The sequence below is a fragment of the Sphaeramia orbicularis genome, chromosome 16 (assembly GCF_902148855.1).
Source record: "Sphaeramia orbicularis chromosome 16, fSphaOr1.1, whole genome shotgun sequence".
Taxonomy (NCBI): Eukaryota; Metazoa; Chordata; class Actinopteri; order Kurtiformes; family Apogonidae; genus Sphaeramia; species Sphaeramia orbicularis.
Window position 1 is genome coordinate 38,543,948 of NC_043972.1, and position 22,308 is coordinate 38,566,255.

At 39.6% G+C, this 22,308-nt stretch overlaps 3 protein-coding genes across 8 annotated transcripts in view; 1 reads left to right on the top strand and 2 right to left on the bottom strand.

The window, feature by feature from the left end:
* Positions 1 to 1,193: 1,193 nt before the first annotated feature.
* On the bottom strand, positions 1,194 to 6,502 carry rps19 (ribosomal protein S19). Of its 6 annotated transcripts, none has more exons than XM_030158837.1 (6): positions 6,465 to 6,497; positions 5,663 to 5,733; positions 5,418 to 5,518; positions 4,359 to 4,542; positions 4,004 to 4,058; positions 1,194 to 1,247 (listed from the first exon to the last, which is right to left on the bottom strand). In XM_030158837.1, the coding sequence occupies exons 2-6, from the start codon at positions 5,731 to 5,733 to the stop codon at positions 1,218 to 1,220; spliced, it is 441 nt and encodes a 146-aa protein (XP_030014697.1). In that variant the 5' UTR covers positions 6,465 to 6,497; the 3' UTR covers positions 1,194 to 1,217. The 6 variants fall into 6 exon arrangements, with proteins under 6 accessions (XP_030014697.1, XP_030014694.1, XP_030014692.1 ...); XM_030158834.1 differs by lacking the exon at positions 1,194 to 1,247 and adding an exon at positions 2,574 to 3,000 and having other exon boundaries at positions 3,957 to 4,058; positions 6,465 to 6,502; XM_030158832.1 differs by lacking the exon at positions 1,194 to 1,247 and adding an exon at positions 2,574 to 2,997 and having other exon boundaries at positions 3,945 to 4,058; positions 6,465 to 6,502.
* Positions 6,503 to 12,057: 5,555 nt separating this feature from the next.
* LOC115434951 (adenosine receptor A1) lies at positions 12,058 to 17,537 on the top strand. Its single transcript, XM_030157089.1, has 3 exons — positions 12,058 to 12,425; positions 16,670 to 17,420; positions 17,487 to 17,537. Exons 1-3 carry the CDS (start codon positions 12,058 to 12,060, stop codon positions 17,535 to 17,537), a joined length of 1,170 nt encoding a protein of 389 aa, XP_030012949.1.
* A 2,760-nt stretch (positions 17,538 to 20,297) lies between these two features.
* Positions 20,298 to 22,308, bottom strand: part of cadm4 (cell adhesion molecule 4) — a 222,907-nt gene continuing 220,896 nt past the window's right edge. The window contains 1 exon segment of the mRNA XM_030157659.1: positions 20,298 to 22,212. Within this exon segment, the coding sequence (XP_030013519.1) occupies positions 22,103 to 22,212 (110 nt within the window). The 3' untranslated portion in view covers positions 20,298 to 22,102.

Below are 22,308 nucleotides of genomic sequence, written 5' to 3' on the forward strand. Positions count from 1 at the left end.
GTGAAAATAGGGACTGGATATTTCTCAGTCCATTACATCAACTCATTACATTTCTCAAACACTCAAGCTTCAAGTGTTGAATAGGAATTGTTTGCACCTTTCATGCCTTTACATTATGGTCCACTTTATTCGCCATTCAATGAAAAAGGCGAAGATTAATAAATATAAATGGTTCAAGTATGTTAAGCCACCTTGAAGGCAATTACCCTTAAGCCTCCATGCTGCCATGATAGATATTCTGTAGGCTTTGGCACCCCCTGCAGGATTTCAGAAGCACTGCCAAATTAAGTCAAGCCCATTTCTGATTGTTGATTAAGTCGGAGTAACAAAACTATCAATGCGCTTGCAGAAAAGGGCCTAAAATGTCAGTTTGAAACAAAAAAAAAACTGAGATCCTGTATGTTTCAGGCTGGTTTTACAATGACCAATTAAATTATAACAAATACAGAATATGAGCTAAAATCTATTATTTCAGTTGTAGTGTTACCTTAAAGTCACCCAAGTGACCTGATAATCAGACAGCTGGTGAGTTTGTGGTAGTGCATCAGTCAAATTCTCATGTGAGATAATCAGCCATTATGTAAAACAGCAAGTTGAACCCATTTTAACAAGTTAGATTATGATTTTAAAGGAGTCTCTAGGTGGCACTGTGGCCCTGAATGAAAGGGCTAAATAATGACATCATCCCCAACAGATACTTAACTCCTGCTTATGGAAATGTAATCATCCCCTCCTGATAACTTTACACTTTACCTTGGTGGCTATAGTATGATGGATCAATCTCTACAAACTGCATTTGATACATTAATTAGCTTGAAATAAATAAAATAGGTGCTGAGGCAGTGTAGAGATGAGACTGTTGATGAGAAGCTACATTATGTTGTCTCACTGACAAAGAGCTCATAGGAAGGCTTTTCAAGCTGCATCATAAAACTAAACCCTATGTGCTTTCTGAAGGTAGAGGATTTGGAAACATGACAAATAACATCACTTCCCTTTGGACGAAATGACATTTAAACCCAACTGCCAGAATTGGCTAAGGATTGGTTAATGCAGCATCTTGCTTTTCTTTTCACAAAAAGCTGAATTTCTATTCTTCAAGATGAATAAAGGATTAGGCCAAATACTCAACTCCCCCACTTCAAATGTCTAATAGCTTAAAGAAAGAAGGAAAAAAATTAAAAACACAGCACTTGACTTTCTCCAAAACAGATTTATTAAACAGACTTCTTGTTTGCAGCTGCAACCTGTAGGAAAAAAAAAAAAACAAAAAGCAGGCATTAAATTCTGGACAGGGTGGTTTCGAAAATGTGTTTGTGGTTGAGTGGTGTTATCATGCTGCCACTATTGGTGCAAAAACTCATTTAATACCAATCACATGAGCCCTTTCAAAGTATAAGATTTAATTAACTTCCCATTTTACATGTAAATTTCTACTTGTGTAATGTCCCACCAAATTGCATTTCAACAAGAAATGAGCATGAGCAATTTAGGGGAATTAAATGTTTTAAAACTCCAGTTTTTAGGAGATGACTGAACAGAATGGAAGGAATGTCCAGCCTTATTGATAATCAGTTGGTGCAAACATCTGACAGTACACAGCCAAAACCCAGGTAAAAACATCAATATTACACCACCAGAAACTCCAACATTTGAGGCACTCTATGTGAGGGAAGGGAGTCACAGCTACATGTTTGCTGCCAATTTTAGTAGAGGAAGGCGGGGTCCGACCCGGGTCTACTCATCAGCATACTGCTCATTAGCATGGGTAAACAAGGAGAAAACTGGTGCCATACGGCAAACTTGCCAAGCATGAAATTCCCTCCTCATGTTTATCCCTTTTACCCTTGGATTATCACAATGCTGCTGCCTCTCTCCTGATTTTTGACAAGACCTGACTGCGATATTTTTTTTTGGTAACTGCAAACAAACAATTCCCGTAGTGTACTACAAAAGACACAACTCACTCAGCTGGCAGATGAAAATTTGCCCAAGGACAAGCAGTTTAAAAAGCTTTACATGCTGAAATGATGATGGAGGCCTGTACTCACAACAGATAAGGTATCGCAACAAAGCGAAGCGGTTTTTCTGTGATCACAAAAGCTTAAGGCACCACTCTGTGCATCCAAACGTCACATAAAATGACAGTTTGATACAGTAACCAAAGGGGAAAATGTCTGACCAGTCTGAGAAGTGATGACAATAACTTGACAGTTGGGGAACACTGTATTCTGCTATTTAATTTTAGCAGTGAATTAGATCAGGATGAGCAGTATGCTCCATTCCATCCCCCCCCCAAGTGAATTGGATACTATTTCATTTGCCTAGGTAGCAGGGTTTATTTGTGAATTTCAGGGGAAAAGGGCCCCAACTAACAACTTTCTGTATAAAGTAGTTCATGCATTCCAGCGTTTCACATAAGGTTGAATAAGTAGGATGTCATCAATGCTACCTCAATGTGAGAGTATAGCATACTACACACACTTAACCCTCTGCAAATATAGTGATTATGTAGTTAAAAATACATGTCACTATTTGACCTTGAAAAAGTAAGTCAAAGTGACCTATTTTCAATACGCTTCTGCTCCATGCCAAGATGTATCCGCAGTATAAATTTGGAGCAGATATCTCAATGCATTCTTCAGATAATGAGACCACATCGTTGAATGGACAGAGACAACAAAACGATTACAATACCCTCTGGCCAGAGTTGGCCAAGGGGTAAAAACTGAGTGATGATGCATATGCAGTATGGGACATAATCATTTTTCAGCTATGGACAACACTTATGGACAAGTGTCCACATCATACCACAATCTTATTTGGAAATGCAGCATTTAAAAACTTCAGCTTCTAACACTGAGCCACTTCTAAGTGAGTCTATGGGCACACCTTTACAATGGTCAAGTCATATTGCTACACTTCAATCAACTATGCAACCAAGATGCCAACTGAAAGTCAGGTTACTGGAAAGGTCATGTAAATGCATTATTCAGACTTCTACTTACTCTGAACTTAACTCTTTAAGTGCCAGACAGTTAAGGGGCTAATAAGCCTTAAAAGTGCCACAGAATTTGGCCGTTCTTCAGTATTTCGCGTCGTTTTTATAATATTTGAAGAATCCTGCAGGAAACCGCTCGGTAACATCCGACCGATTGCTGATTAGATCCAAAACGCACCGGACGCAGCCGATTCATTATTGATCGTAATTTGCATAATTTATAATAATAACAATAATAATAATAATAATCTTTATTTATATAGCACTTTTCATACATTAAAAACTGTAGCACAAAGTGCTTTACATATCAGTTTAAAAATCAGTACCGCCCCCCACCCACACCCACCCGCACACACACACACACACATATACATGCAAACCCACAAGCTCACACATACTTAAGAAGACTGACTGAGCATGGGTAGACCAGAACAAAAATGTACAAGTAAAAGTAAAACATCAATTTAGGAGGCATTGTCTCAGGGAGCCATCCGCACCAGGAGGCAGCCGCCGACCCCGGCGACCAGGCACCAGCAACACAGCCCCGCATCCCAACTAGTGGGAGAGGGCCAACTGGGACCCCCACCCACCAGAAAGGAGCGGACCCCAGTGAGAGAAGGCGCCACAGCCCCCGGAGTCCACAGCCGCCCCCCGGCATGGAGGGCTCCCTCTGATGAAACACCGGAGAATAAGAAACATTAAAAAGATATAAAAATATTATTCGGTAGCGTGACCTCAAATTCCCGTCTGCTTGGTCTCAAAAGGGGGACACAGAAAGAACGTCATCGAAATGTGAGAAAGAAATGGGGGTGGATGGTTTGTTTGTACACAAATGTGGCGTGTTCTCCAAAGCCGATCTGATCGGCCCGTGGCACTTTACAGGTTGTTTTCGTAAAGCCGATTTAATCGGCCCATGGCACTGAAAGTGTTAATCTAATTTGACCAAGTGACATTAATTAACCAAAAAAAGTGAAAGAAAATTAGCAGAAAATAGATTCTTACCTGGCCAGCAATTCTGTCCAGATCTCTGGTTCCCTGGGCAGTTAGTCTGCGGCCACTGATATTATAAAGAATCACAAAAATCAAGACACAGTTTAGGAAAACAGTGGTAGTACTTAAAAGGCAAAATTTCAAATACTTCAAATGACAACTTCCTCATACAATCAACTTAAACTACCTGCACAAAGCCAGGACATTAGCTTGTAGTTCTTGGATTATCAATCCACCCTGATTCTCCATGCAATACTTGGCAATATCTTAAGTAAAGATTACTGCAGTTTAACTAGGTTAATGCTGTATAATTCAATTTAAAGTTCCAACTACAAACAGATTTCATTGAATGAAAACAGATACGTACCCATTGGGATCCTTCTCAATCATCTTGAGCAGTTCCAAGGCCTGCAGTACCTTACGGGCCACATTTTTGGATCCTACACTGTAGTGGGCAGGGCACACGCCATTCCTTTTGCGACCTCCATAGATCTTTGTCATGGAGCCAACACCAGCACCTCCACGGAGGTAGAGGTGGCGGACTGTGGATGCTGCAGGAAGAAAAATAGTGTTTTAGAAGTACTGTCAATAGCACTGTGTCAACTTCAACAATATTCCATCACATTTTCATCATGTGCATCATTAGATTGTGAGACCTTTTAGCCACACTATGACAATAGGAAAATTAATGACATCAGTCAAATACAGACATGAAGCAGAAAAACAGAGGACAGAGACTAAAGATTAAAATTTTCAAAGTAGTGAGCTTAATGTTGTATTCCAGTGTTTCCCATTGATAATACACAACCAGTCTATTTTGTTCAATCTCAAGATGAGCTAAAAATGTTGTTGAGAACAGTCTTATGTAATCAGGTTGCCAATGATGTAGATTAATTTGGGGAATGAAAGGAGTGTGCTGTAAACATTGCAGAGAATAGTGATGTGACACGTGTGTCTGTATGCAAAATGTACAACCAAACCTGACCCTGAACCACGAGCCCATGAACCACGAGTCAAAGCCTCAACAGAGAACCCGATCCAAGTACATACAAGCAAAACATTGACATTTACACAAAATACATCCATGAATTGAATCCCAAATTTAAAATAGAGCACACCAGCCAAACTCTAAGTAGATTACAGTGGTAACGGGGATGCTCTACCACTGAATAACTAAGAGGATATACATGGGGAAATAATCCAACAATTTGACATTCTGCTCAACAGATTACAACCATGATCTCACACCCAATTTTTCCAGTTAATTCTAATTCAATAAGTGGTAAGCAATGGTTGAAATAAGTGTTGATAGTACTGTTCACCCACACACAAAGCAGGACTCTTTGGGAAACACTGTATTCAACAATATTTGGACTTGTCATTGGACAGACATCTCAATACAATAATACTCTAAGAACCTACTTACCAGCTCTAATGTAGAACCAGTTCTCATCACTGGGGGCCAGCTCCTTGTGCCTACCAAGCTTAACAAGGTCTACCCAGTCAGGCACCTTCAGCTTTCCTGACCTGAGGACAAGAGAGATGATTCAGCCCCAGACCACCACATCAGCATCCACTTTAACGTTTTGCTCCGTTTACTACAGTTTATCATCAAATCTAGGAACCCAGAGCATAATACCCATTGAAAATGCCTTTAAACCTCATACTCACTTCTTCAGGAAAGCCGCCAGGGCACGGACAAACTCCTGCTGGTTTACGTCTTTCACTGTGACACCCGGCATCTACCACAACATAGACATTTCAGAATACTTACAAACCACATACAATAATATTAAACCGGTGATACCAATTCAAAAAACTGTTTTACTATAGGCTATGGGTTGTTGTTGGGTGTAAGTAACAACAGCGCACCTCATCTGAGTTATCGGTTACCGTTAATAAATACAATGACACACATTAGCTCAATGTGTGCAATAAAGCTGTTAGGTAAGGCGTTTAGAATGATACAAGTACTAAATCATTAATTTAATCATACTGTTCAATACACTGTGTTCCGCTAGACTCTACATGTGCAGAGCGCCTCCGTTACACGCTTACAACCCGGCATTAGCCAGTCTTTAGGTAATGACTGTAAGCCGCAGTTGCGCAGGAACGTTTTCCATTGTGGGTTCAGACGTCATCTGAGTTTATAAAAATACTTTACTTCATTTCAGTTCTACCAACATCCAATTTAGGTTTATAATAATGTGATAAATAATGAGCAGCTAGCTAAGAGCTAGCAGGCCTCAACGAGGCAGACTGGGGGCAGCCATTGCTAACAGACTTGGATAATGAGCGTACCATTCAAGAAAAAGCCTTAGAAATCATATAAAACCACTCAATTAATCTCCCACACAACTTAATTACATCGTTAATCAATATAATAGTCTCTCCGATACTGTTCAGCGGATAAAGAGAGACTATAGACAACAATTTTATATTATATACCCGGGAAAGAGCTATAGCGCCTTACCTTGCTTGGACAGCGAAGGGAAGAGGGTGGAACAGGGTTTCCAACCCTTGTTAACACGGGCAGATCTCGTTCCCTCACGCGATATCACAGAGTTGTTTTTTTCACCGGTGATTCTCACCAGAGTCATTCATTTCTGCTTCTCTCGAGAGAGAAGCGTTTAGGTAAATGAAAACACATAAGCATTAAGCGTCCAATGTTTTCAGTAATGGGCTGCGCATCTGCAGCGACAAAAACAAGTGACTTGGTATTTACCTCGGAAAATATTCCTCTTTGTCTCTCAAACTGCTTATCTACATTCAGTAAGAAGTTATAAAGACCTGCCAGCCCAACCACAGGCACACAATTTTGCTGGAAATGAATTTCAGTAATTTTGAATAATGACAATTCTCCTGTCTATAACCTGATCACTGCGTCTGTTTGAGGATGTAACGTCCACAGTTATTCAAAAAACTAGTGTGTTGATCCACTGTTCTAGAAGCAGTGGAGTTGATAAAATGGGGAGCTGAGCAAAACTTACTGGTGTTAAACACAGATTAGGAAGAAATATAATGGCCCTCATTTTGTTTTGTATTGACATTGGTATGGACCATAGACTTTTTATTGACTTATATAAAAAAGCTAAATTAATATGTGAATGTCTTACAATTGATGTGTGTGTGTGTGTGTGTGTGTGTGTATGTATACATATATATATATATATATATATATATATATATATATATATATATATATATATATATATATATATATATATTTATTTATTTATTTATATATATATATACACACACACATATATATATACATACATACATATATATACATACATATATACATATATATATGTGTATGTATATATATATATATATATATATATATATATATATATATATAGAGAGAGAGAGAGAGAGAGAGAGAGAGAGAGAGAGATACAGGTGTGTGTGTGTGTGTGTGTGTGTATGTGTGTAAAGTTTATAAGGAATCAGGTGCTTTTAGGAGGTGTTTTGTTTAAGTTTGGTGTGTAGTCTTTGGTTTCCCCTACCATTTTGTGGAACGTTGGAATATCTTAGAACTATTTTATTATTATTATTATTATTATTATTATTATTATTATTATTATTATTATTATTATTATTATCATTATTTTTATTTTTTTATTTTATTTTTGTTTTTAATTATTTTTTTAAATTATTTTTTTATTTTTTTTATTAAACTGGGGATGCAGAGACAACTAGCTTTGTAGACCTTGCTGCATTTATTGAACCTTACCACAAAGTCTTTCAGGCATTCTTTAGACTTTGTAAAATTGCTCTAACTCTACCTGTCAGCACAGCTGCCTGTTAATGCAGCTTTTCATCCTTGAAGCTAACAGAAAAATACCTCAGGACTACAATGGCAGAGGATATATCAAATTATCTTGGTGTTTTAAACATAGAATGCAAAAGGGCAAAGTCTTTGCATTTGGATGAGTTTGTGGATTTATCTGCTAAAAATCATAGAAATCACAAAATACAGTTGCTGTAGCCAGTATGTCATAATGTTCATTCAGTTTAATAAATAAAAATGTCTTAAGACAAGACCTTTTTAATGGCTACACACTCTAATATGTAATTCTGTGGTACACATGAGTTTTATTTAATGGTCGAGTGTCACCACAGCAACATAACTGGACCTTGTTGGGCCCTCCTGGAAAAAGTTCCTGGTTACGCCCCTGCACAGGACTGAACATGACAGTTTATTGCAACTCACTGCTGTCCTGTGTCCGGATCCGCTTAACTCCGGTCCATGTGATCTGAGTCTGCGCAGAATGGTCTGTCACCATGTTATGGTGAGGGGGGTGGTCCGGAGGGGGACGTTAACGGGCCAGGTCTGACCGGGGACCGGCGGACAGAAACCAGCCATAGTAAGAACCAGACCGACCTTGTTAGTGTGTGATCACAGCTGGACCCGGCTCTCCCGTCATGTCCAGGTGGTTCTGTTGATCTGGATCCAGCCCCCCCCTCCCCCACTGGCAGCTGGGAATGGAGTTGTCTGCGGGCCACCTGTAAGCCCAGTGTAATTTTAAAAACAACTACCAACTCAAAAAGTACTGGTTGTATCAATAAGCTGTTTTTTCCTGTCTGATCCTTGACCCAAAATACATAAGTACTCCAAAAGGCAAAGACTAGCTGTCTCCAGTTTTTCAGTTATAAAGCAGACACACATACACACTAGGGTGGTCTTTATTTTTCAACTTTCAAATGTTCATGCTCTCACCCCACCAATTTGTTAGGATACATTTTTAAAAAATTCTGGCAAAATTTTAGGAACATTAACCAATATTTAGAGGTTGCTCAGGAAGTTTAAAATATAACAGTTAACCGTATTCTGTATTTTTTGCATGTTATATGCTGCATTGTGTGCCAGGCTTCTGGCATGCTGTTTAATGATTTATGGCTGAAACTGGTTCATTTGATCATGTAGATCTAGGCATTACGTATTCTGACTGTTAGTTACCACATGTGGTGGTTTTACCCAGTCAGCACATCACTAGATAAAGCTTAAAATGTCCATATTACTTGGATTTGCTGACCTCATCTCCTAATTTTGGGTTTCCCCCAAAAGGTGCTGGTGTGCACAATTTGTGTGGAATCACTGTTTAGTGTTTTAGTAGTGGTATGTCTTTGACAGTAAAAACATATCAATCTGAGTGAAGCACAGACAATACTCCGATGCAAGAAAGGCCACGCTGCTCAGTGCTCCAGAGTGACAGTAGTTGTTAATCAACATTATCATCATGCATCTTTCAGTTCAATATTCAGTCATGAATGCAGGATATTATTTTTGTTCATTTGTTTCTTGCTATTTTGTAACATGCTTGTAATATACATGTGACAACAGTTATGATCACTCAACTGAAGACAAGACGATAATTCTGACTTGAGTTCTAGACTTTTTTGGCTTGTTTGTTCCTTCTTATGGATATATTGTGTAGTTGTGCACATGTAGTTAATGTGTGGGCATTAATAAAAGCAATGCTGTATTCCATTTTGCAATGTGGCGTGCGTTTGTAAGAACGGTGAAATTTATGCAATATTTAACGATTTTGGAAATATTCAAAGGCCTTGAGCTACCCCCAGATATTTTCAAAACAATCTGAAATTTTGCACAGTTTGTTTTTATTGGCATCCTAACAAATGTATGGGGTGAGAGTTGAACATTTCCAAAAAAAAAAATTTTGACCCCATATAAGGACCACCCTAATACACACACACACACACACACACACACACACACACACACACACACACACGCAAGCATGCATGCAGAGGCCACTTGGCTTTTATAATACAGATCCAACCTACCTGTATTAAAAATTGTTGCTGTAAAAGTTCAGTCTAATGTGTGTTAACGGCAATGATTTTGTGAACCAAAGGCCCAATAGCATGACTCTGTGAGCTTTTGCCTGAAGCAGGAGACTGTTTTTCAGTCTGCATACACTGATGCTTCAGTGATTTTTGGAAATATAGCTCAGACACATTTTCCAGGGCATAGGCTAACTGTCAGCCAATCAGATGAAGCCTATTTACATTGTAAACACAAAAAATATTTAGAGAATACAAAAGCTCCAGGCTTTGGCTACTGTTTTATTAGAGCTTTATATATTTCCCCACAGCACAGAGCATTATTGAATGTTGTGTCTAAGTAAGACGGGGGGAATGTGAAGTGTGAGACTAAATGTGTACTGAGTGCATGGATCGCTTCTGTGCAGGTATCTCAACAATATATAGAGGTCTTATAGGTGGCTCCTGCTCATTTAGTTTCATGGAACAATGCCTTCAGATATAAAAGCCTGCTGGTTTGTTTTCGGCTCATCTATATTGCCTCTAACTCATGGCCATTCTTTCAAAAATCATATTGCCTGTGGTGTGAGGAGCTGTCTATTATTTTATTTTGTCTGTTTCGAATCGAAAATGTAAGAATCAAAGTAAATCTCAGGTAGAGGTTTTTGCTATAAAAGTGAAGATTGGACCATATTTCTTATACTGTGTATGTGTGTGTGTGTGTCTGTGTGTGTGTGTGTGTCTGTGTGTGTGTGTGTGCGCGTGTGTATGTAATTTACATATTTCTCTGGCTGGCAGAGGTAGTGCTGCCCTTTGCACATCTGACATAGAAAGGGCAGCTATGCTCCAACATTGACACAACTGATATGTTTGCAGAGACAGGAGAGAGAGATAGACGGAGGGTGGATAAGCTGAGGTTTATGAATCAGGTTTACTCTGTCAGCGGGGGCAGACAGTTTAGAGTGAGAGGTGAGGGGAGAGGCATAGATCCTGAAGGGAAATAAAAAGCCAACTAAGTTATACAGAGCGTAGATTTACACAGATTTTTCTAAACTATCTGTCATCACAGGGCTTCACAACAGGTAACCCTACCTTTTTCTGTTACTTTACCAACATTTAGACACTCATCAACCTTTTATTTCTCTGACTAGACCATTCTGAAATGTTTGGCCCAATAGCTTGAATTTTGTTGCAAACAGATTAATTGATTAATTACAGTAATTGATTACACTGGGACTTACTAGCCTACAGTTTCAATTGGAAACGTACACGAGGTGGATTAAACGCCATTAATTAATTCAGTAAATCAATTTTTTCTGACGCCCTTCAAGTGACAAGGCAGAAGACATCTGTGTCAAGTGATTATGAAGCAGTATAAAGAGGTTATTTCAGCCAGTCAAGATTATTTTTATGAAAAACTGACGACTAACACCAAATGTTCAAAAAAGGTCAAACTAATTATGTGGAATGGACAGGTGGCATATTGCTGTGGCAAATCTGCTATTTCAATATTCACCCACTCTGCATTTCTGCGAGACCATTGTTTGAAAATGCACCAAAATTAACTGCCAATCATTTTTGAATGCTTTTGCTGGAAATTACTCATCTGCAAGTGTTTGCTTGTGTGATTAAGCATCAGTGCCCACATATTTACGCATAGATGTCTGGGCATATTTGTGTTTTGGGAGGTTTGTGTGAATGATTCATAGTGAGGCAGACAGACAAGTTAGGCAAAACAAAAACTAGAAATAGGCGACTGAAAAGAGAGTGTTAACAGTATGTTGCCACCTAGCTTGGTGCGTGTTGCTCTGTATTTGCATGGTGCTCACATCCTCAGTGGAGAAGTTCTGTCAAGTCTGGTGTGGCCTGACCTTTTCACTCTCCAGGCACGTTTACAGCTCTGCAATACCTATCAAAATATCTGCTCTCTCTCTGCCTGTCTTTCTGCCTCTAGCAGAATCTTGCAATATTTTCTCTGTCCCAAAACATGTGTACTCTCTCAATGATTTTATTATTTTTGGCAACAATTCTATGGTTAACCTAAAACTGTCTCTCCCCTCGTCATTGTATTCCCTTTATTCCTCATCCTTCTTGACCAGTCTGTGGTCAGTGGAAGTCCACGCTGTGTTGGCTTTGCTGTACATGTGAACATACAACGCAGGGGTGGTAACAGATGTCATTTTTATAACTTCTATTGATTTTTCTCTGTCTCACTGTAAATGCCTTTAAAAATACACTTTATTCCCTTTGTGTCTGTCTTTTCTCTTCTAGAAATGGAATTCATGTGGCTGTACTCCCTGTGCCAGTGCATCCTCTTTGTCTCTGTAATTGTAGTGAGTGTGAGGTTGTGTATGGCCGTCAGTGGTGGCGGTACCGTGGCTGGGGTCCAGGAGGGAACCCAGGGTGCCACACATCAGTCTGGCAGCATCTCATTCTGTCTTCGACTGTGCCTGGGCTGGGTAGGGGCTGCTGGGGGTGCAGTGGAAGTACCCGTGAACGTGTTACTGAACCTCCGATCACCTCAGTGCCTGTACACCTGTATAACCCTGGTGTGTTGCCCCCTCCTGGTCAGACAGTTTACTATGTTCTTGTTAATGCTACTCGTACTGGATTCCCACCTGCAGCATCATTTGGCAGACAGGTGAGTCAAACAAATAGAAAGGTTCAATGTGTAATCTCATACTTGTTGCTAAACATGTGAAAAGCCTTGCTCAGACTCCCAGTCACAAAAATGTCATATAAACACAGTGTATTTGGGCAGATTTTAATAGGGATGCACCGATGCCGATACCAGTATCAGGTATCGGTCCGATACTGAGCGTGTTTACTCCTACTCGTAGTCGTAAAAGTGCTCCGATACTAAAACACTGACACCACTTTTAACCACGGTTAATTTTGTTTGCTTTTGATTGTATATCATTATTAGACACTGTAAATACTTTTTTTTATTTCAAGTCTTTGGGGAGGCCCACGATAAACCCCTTTGGTTTTTGGCTTCCCCTGCATGTCTTTTATTGTTATTATTATTATTATGTTTTATTGTCTTGTATAGATGTGAATGAACAATAAATAAACAAATAAAGTTTACAGCAGCGTGATGTTCACAGTTAAGTGCAACAGGTACGTGGCAGAGGAATAATGTCAGCAGTGTGGAGATTTTTCAAAATAGACTGAAAGTTATGTTAAAGACACAGATGGATACGGACGGAGCATTCTGTCCATTCTCTGCCTACATTCTGTACATAATTCTGCCCATTTTCCGGATGCTCGTGGATGCGTACTAAGACGGAGAATTTGAAGCAGTACCACCAGGAACCGTGGAGGTAGTGGATCTTTTCAAAGAGTGACTGTGTGAGTTAGTGAAAAACTACTGACATATTTATGACAACTACCCTTATCGATATCAACATTAGCATCCACATTAGTATTACCTCGTCACCATGTTTGCTATTATTGACTTTCTTCTTTTCGTCTCAAAAAACATTACTCTTCTTCATGATATTTGGCAAGTATGGTTAATTAAGAGCGGCACCCCCTGGTTGATTGATTGAGAAATGCTCATTCCAACACATTAAATGTCAGTAGCAGCACTTTGTTACAGTCAGACTGATGACAACGACACACACATTTTCAAAAGTAACTAAGAACTGTAATGATATTATTACAAACTCATATCGGTACTCGGTATCAGCAAGTAATCAAATGTAAGTACTTGTACTTGTACTCAATCTGGAAAAAACGTATGAGGTATCGGTGCATCCCTAGATTTTAATGTCTGGACACTAGGGGAAAAAATAAATCCTAATATTCAAATCAAATCCAAAATGCAATTGGAGGTGGTTTGAGATAAGAAATGAGATTTGTGCAGTTACAGTGTATCTAAGTCCAGATACCTTGGCTGCTCAAAACATGTTCTGCATCACAATACAAAACACAATGACAGTGCTATATTAAGAAGGGTTGAAGCCGAGCAGAATTTATGCAGCTACTAGCAGGGTGCCATTGAGAACATGTAGAAAAATACTGGACAGATGGTGAAATGAATTGCCTGTATGCACTTTCAGGGGACACTTATACAGGCACAAAAAAAAGCTAGAAGAGTAGTTAGATTACTGATGCCTGTTTTATTAGAACAGCAAATTAACAGGTTGGTGATTTCCAGAAACATAAATATGATCTGATCACTTGCAAATAACTGGAGATGATGAAGGTTTTTGATTGGCAGTGTTACATAATGGTGGGAAACCCCCTCCCTCTGTGGAAATAAACAACACGGTCTGAGGTAGCAAAGAATAATTCTATTTTCAGGTCACTGGTGACAACATAAGTGTGAAAAATATACTCAATTTCTGCAGTTTATTCTATCTAAATCATACACACAGAATTTAGAGGATACATGTAAATGCTTTTATGAGTAGAAGATCAGTTCTCAGAAGTAATGTATAACAGCATCACACGCTGCTAAACACTGATTTATACTTTTATACACTTGTTTGATGAATGCATGTGTGTAGGAGGGGTGAATATGTGGGAGGTGAAGTCAAGCAACACTCAAGTATGTTTTAGCAGTAAAGATAGAAAATCAACATGAGGGCAGAAAAAAGCAGCAAGCATGTCAAGATGCACCAAAGTATGGTCTAGGCTGCCTGTAGACGCCTATAAGGTTATCGTCTGTAACATGCTTCATATATTGCTGGCTTAAAGACAAGGATGAGCAAACCTAAATTGATTCTGAAGTTAAAGGATTTTTTGACTGACAGTCATCTGCAACCCAAATGTTTCAGTGGAAAGGTTTCAGTCATGTGATCCTTTGTTGGTGTGGACCAGGGGTCGGCAACCTTTAACACTCAAAGAGCCATTTCGACCCGGTTTCCACGGAAAAGAAAACACTGGGAGTCGCAAACACTTTTTGACATCTGAAATGAAGATGTTAGCCTATATATACCGTAAATTCCGGACTATAAGCCACTACTTTTTTCCCACACTTTAAACACTGCGGCTTATACGCCGACACGGCTTATACAACGATTTTACCGGTACCACGGCTTGGTGCCGCCGCGGCGCACCTCGGGGCCGTTGCACTGCTGTACCATGGCTTGGTGCCAGGTGCCGTGGCACCGCGGTGGTGCCTCGGCACCGGTGGCACCCAGTTGTGGCACCGCGGTGCAATGGCACCTGGCACTGAGCCATAGTACTGCAGTACCACGGCACCTAGCGTTGGCCCCGAGGTGCCGCGGCACCTTGGTCGTGCCATGGCACCTGGCATCATTAAATGTTCTATTTTCTTCAGATATTTTTCTTTTCTTAGATTTCTCCATACTTGGCCTACCTGGGGTTGAAAGTCTCGATAAATGTACGGCGTTTTGGCGGGCTGTCGGAGAGTGTGACGCATGTTTTGAGTGATGAAAAATAATACTACACACACACACATATATATATATATATATATATATATACATATATATATACACATATACATATATATTATATATATATATATATATATATATATATATATATATATATATATATATAATTTTATTTTAATATTTCGAGATCACAATAATCTTACAATTTACAACTACAATTAAACAAACGAACAAACACAAATAAAATACTTTGTTCAGATATTGTGCAGTTTTGGTGTCGCAGGGCATTCCGCGCATGCCGGCTGACACATCAAGTGCTGTCAAACGTCTCTGAAGAAGGCGAATGCTGATCACCGAAACTGCACAAGGTCTGAAGAAAGAAGTTAAAAACTTTGACTTAATAAGAAGACATGATACACGTTTTTGAGACAAATAACATACACTTCAATCGGACACTTATAATTCATTTTCCCAAGCCACGCAGAGCCGCAACATAAGGATGAAAGAGCCGCATGCGGCTCCGGAGCCGCGGGTTGCCGACCCCTGGTGTGGACCAAACAGTTAACCCAGTGGTTCAGGTTGAGACGGGATTTAATTATTCACAGCATTTTTAAGAGCATTTATATGAGGTTGATTAAGGGGTTTCACTCACATCTAAAAGATAAAGGAGTTTTAGGGCAGATCTCTACTGAAGTCAAACTATAGTTTCAGAGGTAACTGAGTACAGTTACATATTTACTGTACTTTTTAAAATTACTTGTGATCATATACTTTAGTTCCAGTGGTTTCCAAACTTTTCGGCTTCTGACATCAGATGCAGTGTGTAACTGAGGTTACATTTTAGATGTCTTTGACGTGTTAACTTTCCTCCAAAATAATGATTTTTCCCTCTAAACTTCTCACATAATTCCATTTTAAAAAATATTGAAATCATCCACTATCTCGAGCCTAAAGGATGGAAACAGATTTGTGATCGCGTTTGTTTCTCTGTCTTCTCCTGTTAATCATAAGAAGAGCCCTCAGATGTGTTTAATGTCCATGTGCATGAAACATCTCCAGCAGTGATAACAGTAACATGCAGCTCATTAACTGATAATTCATTCATTCATTCATTCATTTATTCATTCATGCCAGAGCTTATCCAGGCTAATAATGCAATGAAATACCAGTTAGGAGGACCAAAACACTTTCATTTTTTACTTTTACTTTAATACTTTAACACTGCTACACTACTTTATAACTACTTTTATCAATGCTCATTTACCTTTACTTGCAAACTTTTTATATTTAATGGTATCTCTACATTTCATCATGAAAACTGTGACCACATAAATCAGAATTCGAAAACTGGACATCACTGCGTTACACTTTGACTGGAAATGCTTGAGAGAAGTAATGTGAGGCATTTTGAATTTTCAGAACAAGTGATAGATGAATGTCTGAGCAGTCCAAGGTTGCCGTGAGTCAAGTGCTGTTTGCTAGTCAAATACTTACATATGTCGTATTTGTGTTGCAGGTACTCCTCGGTGGTAACCCGCCAGCGGGCACTGTGTGTGGTTCTGCTTTGCTGGGTTGGTTCCGTTCTGTCGTCCTTTGCTGAATTCATTGGCTCGGATCTCCTCCACACCTGGAGAAGTAGTGAGACTGGCCTGGATCCGGGGACAGCTGGTCTTGCTGACTTGGGTGGTAACTGGACAACCTCTATACCTCGTCCTGCTCCTTCTTCTTTCCCCAAATATTATCAGGACCTCAAAGTTATTGGAAAGTACCTGCCTTATGGAGGCTTCCTGTCCAAGTTTTATGTGGAGGACATGCACAATTTCACTTATGCTGAGATCCACAGCAGCCACTGGGGAGTGTGTGCCCATGACACCATTCTCAGCCCCCAGTTCTTAGTCTATGTCTATGGTTCCACTGTGTTCATACTCCCGTTACTTTGTCTGTTGGTTATTTATCTTGACCTGTTATGCATGAAGCCCAGGGAAACTCCATTTACACATGCAGACCCCTCTAAACATGACTCACGCTGGCTCCGTTCCTTGGCTTTATCCATCTCCCTTTTAGTTCTGTTGTGTTTGCCTATTCACATCATCCATGCTCTTTTTCTTTTCACCCCTAGTACCAACGTTCCTGCCTGGGTTCATAGAGTTGCTGTGTTCCTCTTTCAACTATACAGTCTTGTACCCCCACTTCTCTTCACTCCACCTAAGAAAACAGCAGGGGTTGGTCAGGCATCTTTCCCTCACTCTGTTGCCCATCTCCCACCTGTTGTAGAACCATCTAGAGGCAAAGCTGTACATAAAGTCCTGTGTGAAGCAGTGCAGGTTGCTCAGTGGTCTTCAGCCAAACATTCCCTTAAAGCCAAAGTGTGTCCAGAAGTCTGATTCAACTAGAAGTGTCTAAATCATCTTTCTAGAACAGTATTTATGAATGTGCAAAAGAAATAGCTTTGAAATACAATAAATGCCGCATGGACTAAAGAAATACGGCATATTCATATTTGTTGTTGGCTTTTTAACTAATCAGCAACCTCTAGCCCAGACGCTGTGAAGAACTCACAAATGAAAAGGCCAGTTAATTATCAGGTCCCACACCAAATGTCAGTGAGAAAATTAAGTCTCCAGATGACGACTATCCTGATCACAGATGTCTGTTTTCTTTGACTACTCTTCCTATGGGTCTTATTCTAAGCCTGTTTTAAGTCTTTGCTAAGCCAACCACCAGAAACATAGATATTATGAGTGACAGCATTTAATTAAACATTCAGCAATAATTTACTGGTCCAAAGAGGACACAGCTTTGTGGGGGAAAACATAATTAACCTGGTTATGACACAATCTTCATGGCTGTTTTGATTAAACTTGTAAATACAATGTGATGCTCTCTTGTAATAAAAACGGCCTTGCTCACACTAATTGGATTGTTCATCTTGAACCGTGTTGGAGTAAGAAATCACTGGTGGAGAAAAAAGGAGAAATCTATTGCTTTCTAGAAGAAACGTGGGCATAACAGTCAGCACTTTTCCTCTTTTATCCTGTCCTCCAAAATGATACGTCTGTGCTTTCTTTAAAGGTTTAGAGTTTTTGAGCTCGAGTAGATCTTGCATCTATTTTTCATTCATTTTCTCAGAAAGTTATGTATGTTTTTTTCAGCTTTTTGCTCTTTTTTGTGCTAATTCACAGGCAGGGAGTATTTATGCCATCAATACATACTAATATAAAAAGAATAAAATCCCTGACTGGAACATATCGTTGATAGATAAATCTGGTAAAGGAATTGAAAAAGATTTTCCCAGCCCCTCTTGTGCAGCTGCCTGTTCAATTGTTCTGTTTGCCTGAGAGCTTGCTACTTCCTGATTATGCCAGGCTTCAACACACTCTGTCACCTCAATCAATGCCTCATGTAATGCTCCCACTCTCTACACACCTCTGTGTCATGCAGGATCACACTGTCAAGACCACTGAACATAAGCTGTGTTTACCATCCTTGGCTTGTCATGGTTGGGTTTAAAGATGGTTAAAACTGTGTCTAATCCACCATGTAGCTACTGCAAGCATTAAGAGTTTGTGTTTGGATGAAGTGTAATGTTTGCTCTGCCTTACAGAACTGAAATATATCTACCATAAATGATCATAAATAGGGAATTCTGTTATATGAACCCGTTGCAAAGCATTCATCTGTGAAACTAGCATCGGGGAGAAGCCGTGTGTTACTCATTGACTTCTTGTATCATTATTGGTCAGATGGTACATTCACTGCATGTCATAAACTCAGCAAGGAAACTGACTCATTTCAGCTTACGTCTATTGATTTGATAATCACACTCAGTGATCACAGCAGTGGTATGATTGTCATGAGGTCTAACAGGACAGCTATATAATTTTTTATGGTCAGATAATGGCTGGTATCTTAGTAGGGGTGAACAATGAATCGGAGTAATACCTAATTGCTACGACTCTGCTTGATATCGAAAAGACAGGAGCTGTTTTTGCAGAAGTAGAACATGACACAGTGTACCATTAATTACAAGTGAAGCTGGATGGTGTTAGAGATGCTCTGGCTTACAAATGATAGGCTCCATATGCAGGGAAAGATGCTTGTTTGATATCGACACTGCCAAAAATCACATCATAATTTTAATTTACAAAAATAACTATTGCCACTAAAAACAAAACTCAAATCACAGTCACACTATCTTTCAAACTAGTCACCATATGGCTGTTTTTGCAAATTGTTCAGCCCTATTTTACATCAGAGCAACACTCATGAGTACTTCATTTACACGCAAGTCCTTATCAATAGAAAACATTCAACAGAACAAGAGCCTTTTCTATTTTTTTCTGAGAAGACGCAGAAGTAATAGTGGGAATCGAAGAACAAAAGCAAAAAAACAATACCGACATTGCACAAGAAAGCATCATATGAAACCTCTATCTGAAGGATATCCTCATTAGTTTTGAGGACATACAGTATAAAGGGACAATGGTCTCTCATTTACTACCCCATGAAGATGGTGAGTCTGATGAAAGGAGCTTCCCGTGCTTTCTTTACATGATCATAAACTGAAGATATGTCTGGTGTTGTGGATGTGTGTGTCTGAATTGTTTGGTGGCCAGAGTGTCAACTCACGCTGGTAGCGCCTGGCAAGTCCATTACTTTGATTGCCGTTTGACAATCTGTCTTTATGACAGGCGACCGCGAAGCCTCACCACGGATGGAAGAGAAACATATCGATCTATCACCCAACGACCTCCGGGTTTCTAGCCCTGCGCACAGATGGACATGTTGAGTGCTTCTAGACAGAATCGGGTATTGATTGCGTGGAAGTTAATGGCAGAGTCATATTTTTTTCTGTGTGCATCTGACTCAAGCCTCCTGTCACCCTTTCTCCCCTGCTATCTGTTCTTATGATTCATTAGCAGCAACACAGAACCTTCTGTTTTGTTTATTCTACTTATTCTGAATCAGATGCCAGCTCTAACTGGCTCCACTGCCTTCATCTTTATCTCTCCATGCTATAACTCCAGTATTCCCGATTGATCTAATCATATGCTCTATCTCCTGTTTTCATTTCTCAGGATTTCAGAAACAGCACCTGCTAATTACACAGTAAACACATCCAAAAACCAGTCTGATCCCCAAGGTTATTTTTGAATTCTTTTTATTTTGTCGTGCTTTGTATCTTTCCCCTATAAAGAAATAGTTAGCTATATATCAACAATGACACATGGACTCTAAAATAAACAAGAGTGAAAGACAGGAGAAGAGACGACTAGGCACAGGAGACGAAGAGAGAGAAAGACTGGGAAAGAGAGGAAAGGTAAGAGGAAAAGAGTGAAAAAAGACAGCTATTTCTCTACAGTAGAACCAAAAACAAACCATGGGAAGTGTACATTTCTTTAACATTTACAATTATAATAATAACAACGGCAATAATAATAACAGTAACAACAATCATAATTGTTCAAATAATAATAATTAATTAAAAAATCAATAAGACCTCTGGTTTCTCATAAAGACAAATGAATATATTTTTTTTAATTCTTTTTCTTTTTTTCTTTAAAGATCACTGGACAGTAGTTTGTTCGGCTTTGCACCTCTATAGGCTAATATTCTGTGTTAGTATAGTTGCTTCATAATGCGTTTCAATAGTAAACTGTTTTCTCATTTCTTAAAAGTTTAATTTAATTTATGTTGTTCTTTTTTTATACAAATAAGGAATTCAGAGATATGTATACTTGTTCTGTCAATATGTTTACTGTACGTATGAATGTGTGCATGTGTGTGGTAGCATTCAGAAAAAAATACCATCAGTTTTATGTCTCATTCATTCCTTTTGCTATCACTCCCCTTGCCCTTCTATTAAGACTTTCAAACCTTTTTATCCTCTTAATGACATTCTAAAATAATTAAGCTTTTCTTTAATGCCTTAGCAGTCATATTCCTTTCTTCTTTGTCGGGAACGTAGCCCAACACTAATCCGTTCATTATTAGGAGCCAACAAAGGAGGAGTGAAAAGGGGGGTGGGGGGGCAGACGGTGAGAAAGAGAGATATAAAAGAGAGAAGGGAGCATAGTAACAGGTGAACTGAGCAGAAGGAGGGAGCCCAGAGTATATTACTGAAAAAAGGAACCATGCGTCCCCTTCGCCGTTGTAACCTGCAAAAATCACTAAAAGTTGATCTTCCCATAAATAACGGGTAAGTTACCCAGCAGGGGGGGGCAAAACAGGATGGTTGGCTGGTTCATAAAGTATGGATACTTTCTGGTGGGAGTCTGGGATCACACACTCCAGTGTTGTTAGAAAATTATATAGTGGTTGCACTATGAAGGCAAGATGCTTTGGCAATTGAGGAAAAAAAAAAAAAAAAATCAACAGAGCGGAGTACCTTGGTTCTCCCCTTCCCCTATATTTCTCCCACTACCATTTAAGATTGAGCTTTTTTAGAAATGGATGGCTTTCTCCAGGCACGGAATTATAGCAGTCATCTACCTTTAATTCCACCATCACTTCTGTGGTTGCACGGGCAGAGTGCTGGTTTTTTTGTGCTCCCTGCTTCTCTCTTGATTAAAATAATTATGGCGTTGATTCTTTTTTGCCACCTTTACCACATGCTCCCTCTCTCAGTTGCCCCTAGTTTCTCCAATGTACAGTATATGGCACAGGGTTAATGGCTGGTTGGCTCTATATAGGTTCTCTTTTTCTCGGTCTGCGTACAAACAACATGGGGTGGAATGGGGTGGGATGGATTGGCTGTGTGCAGTATCTGTATACAGTCATTTTCAAAAGGCTGCCTGTCGGCGCATTGTGTTTATAGATGTGTCCGTGTGTGTGGTGGTCTGTGTGTATATGTGTATACTTGTATATAAGGTGGGATACAGGGGAGGGGGGGGACGGACGGATAGAAGGATGAGGTCAGAAGAGAGGGGGGGACAGGGAAGGAGAGGGGCTACAGTAGGTACTCCTTCTTGCCCTGGCTGGCGTCGTTCCCATTGAGGAAGGCCTCCTGCACCTCTCCATGTTCATCCAACCCACTGGCCTCATGGGTAAGATAGGAACCTACATGAGAAGAGTTGAACAGACAGAAAGCAAGATACAGAGAGAGAGAGAGAGAGAGAGAGAAAGAGAGAAAGAGAGACCAAAAGGGAGATTGGG

Excerpts from the sequence above, each read along its gene's own strand:
- rps19 (XM_030158832.1), bottom strand. The coding sequence starts at position 5,733 with ATGCCGGGTGTCACAGTGAAAGACGTAAACCAGCAGGAGTTTGTCCGT. Across the intron at positions 5,519-5,662 it reads CTGGCGGCTTTCCTGAAGAA|GTCAGGAAAGCTGAAGGTGC; the intron begins GTGAGTATGAGG and ends TCTTGTCCTCAG. Across the intron at positions 4,059-4,358 it reads ATTGAGAAGGATCCCAATGG|TGGCCGCAGACTAACTGCCC; the intron begins GTACGTATCTGT and ends TTATAATATCAG.
- LOC115434951 (XM_030157089.1), top strand. The coding sequence starts at position 12,058 with ATGGAATTCATGTGGCTGTACTCCCTGTGCCAGTGCATCCTCTTTGTC. Across the intron at positions 12,426-16,669 it reads CAGCATCATTTGGCAGACAG|GTACTCCTCGGTGGTAACCC; the intron begins GTGAGTCAAACA and ends TTTGTGTTGCAG. Across the intron at positions 17,421-17,486 it reads CTGTTGCCCATCTCCCACCT|TGGTCTTCAGCCAAACATTC; the intron begins GTTGTAGAACCA and ends CAGGTTGCTCAG.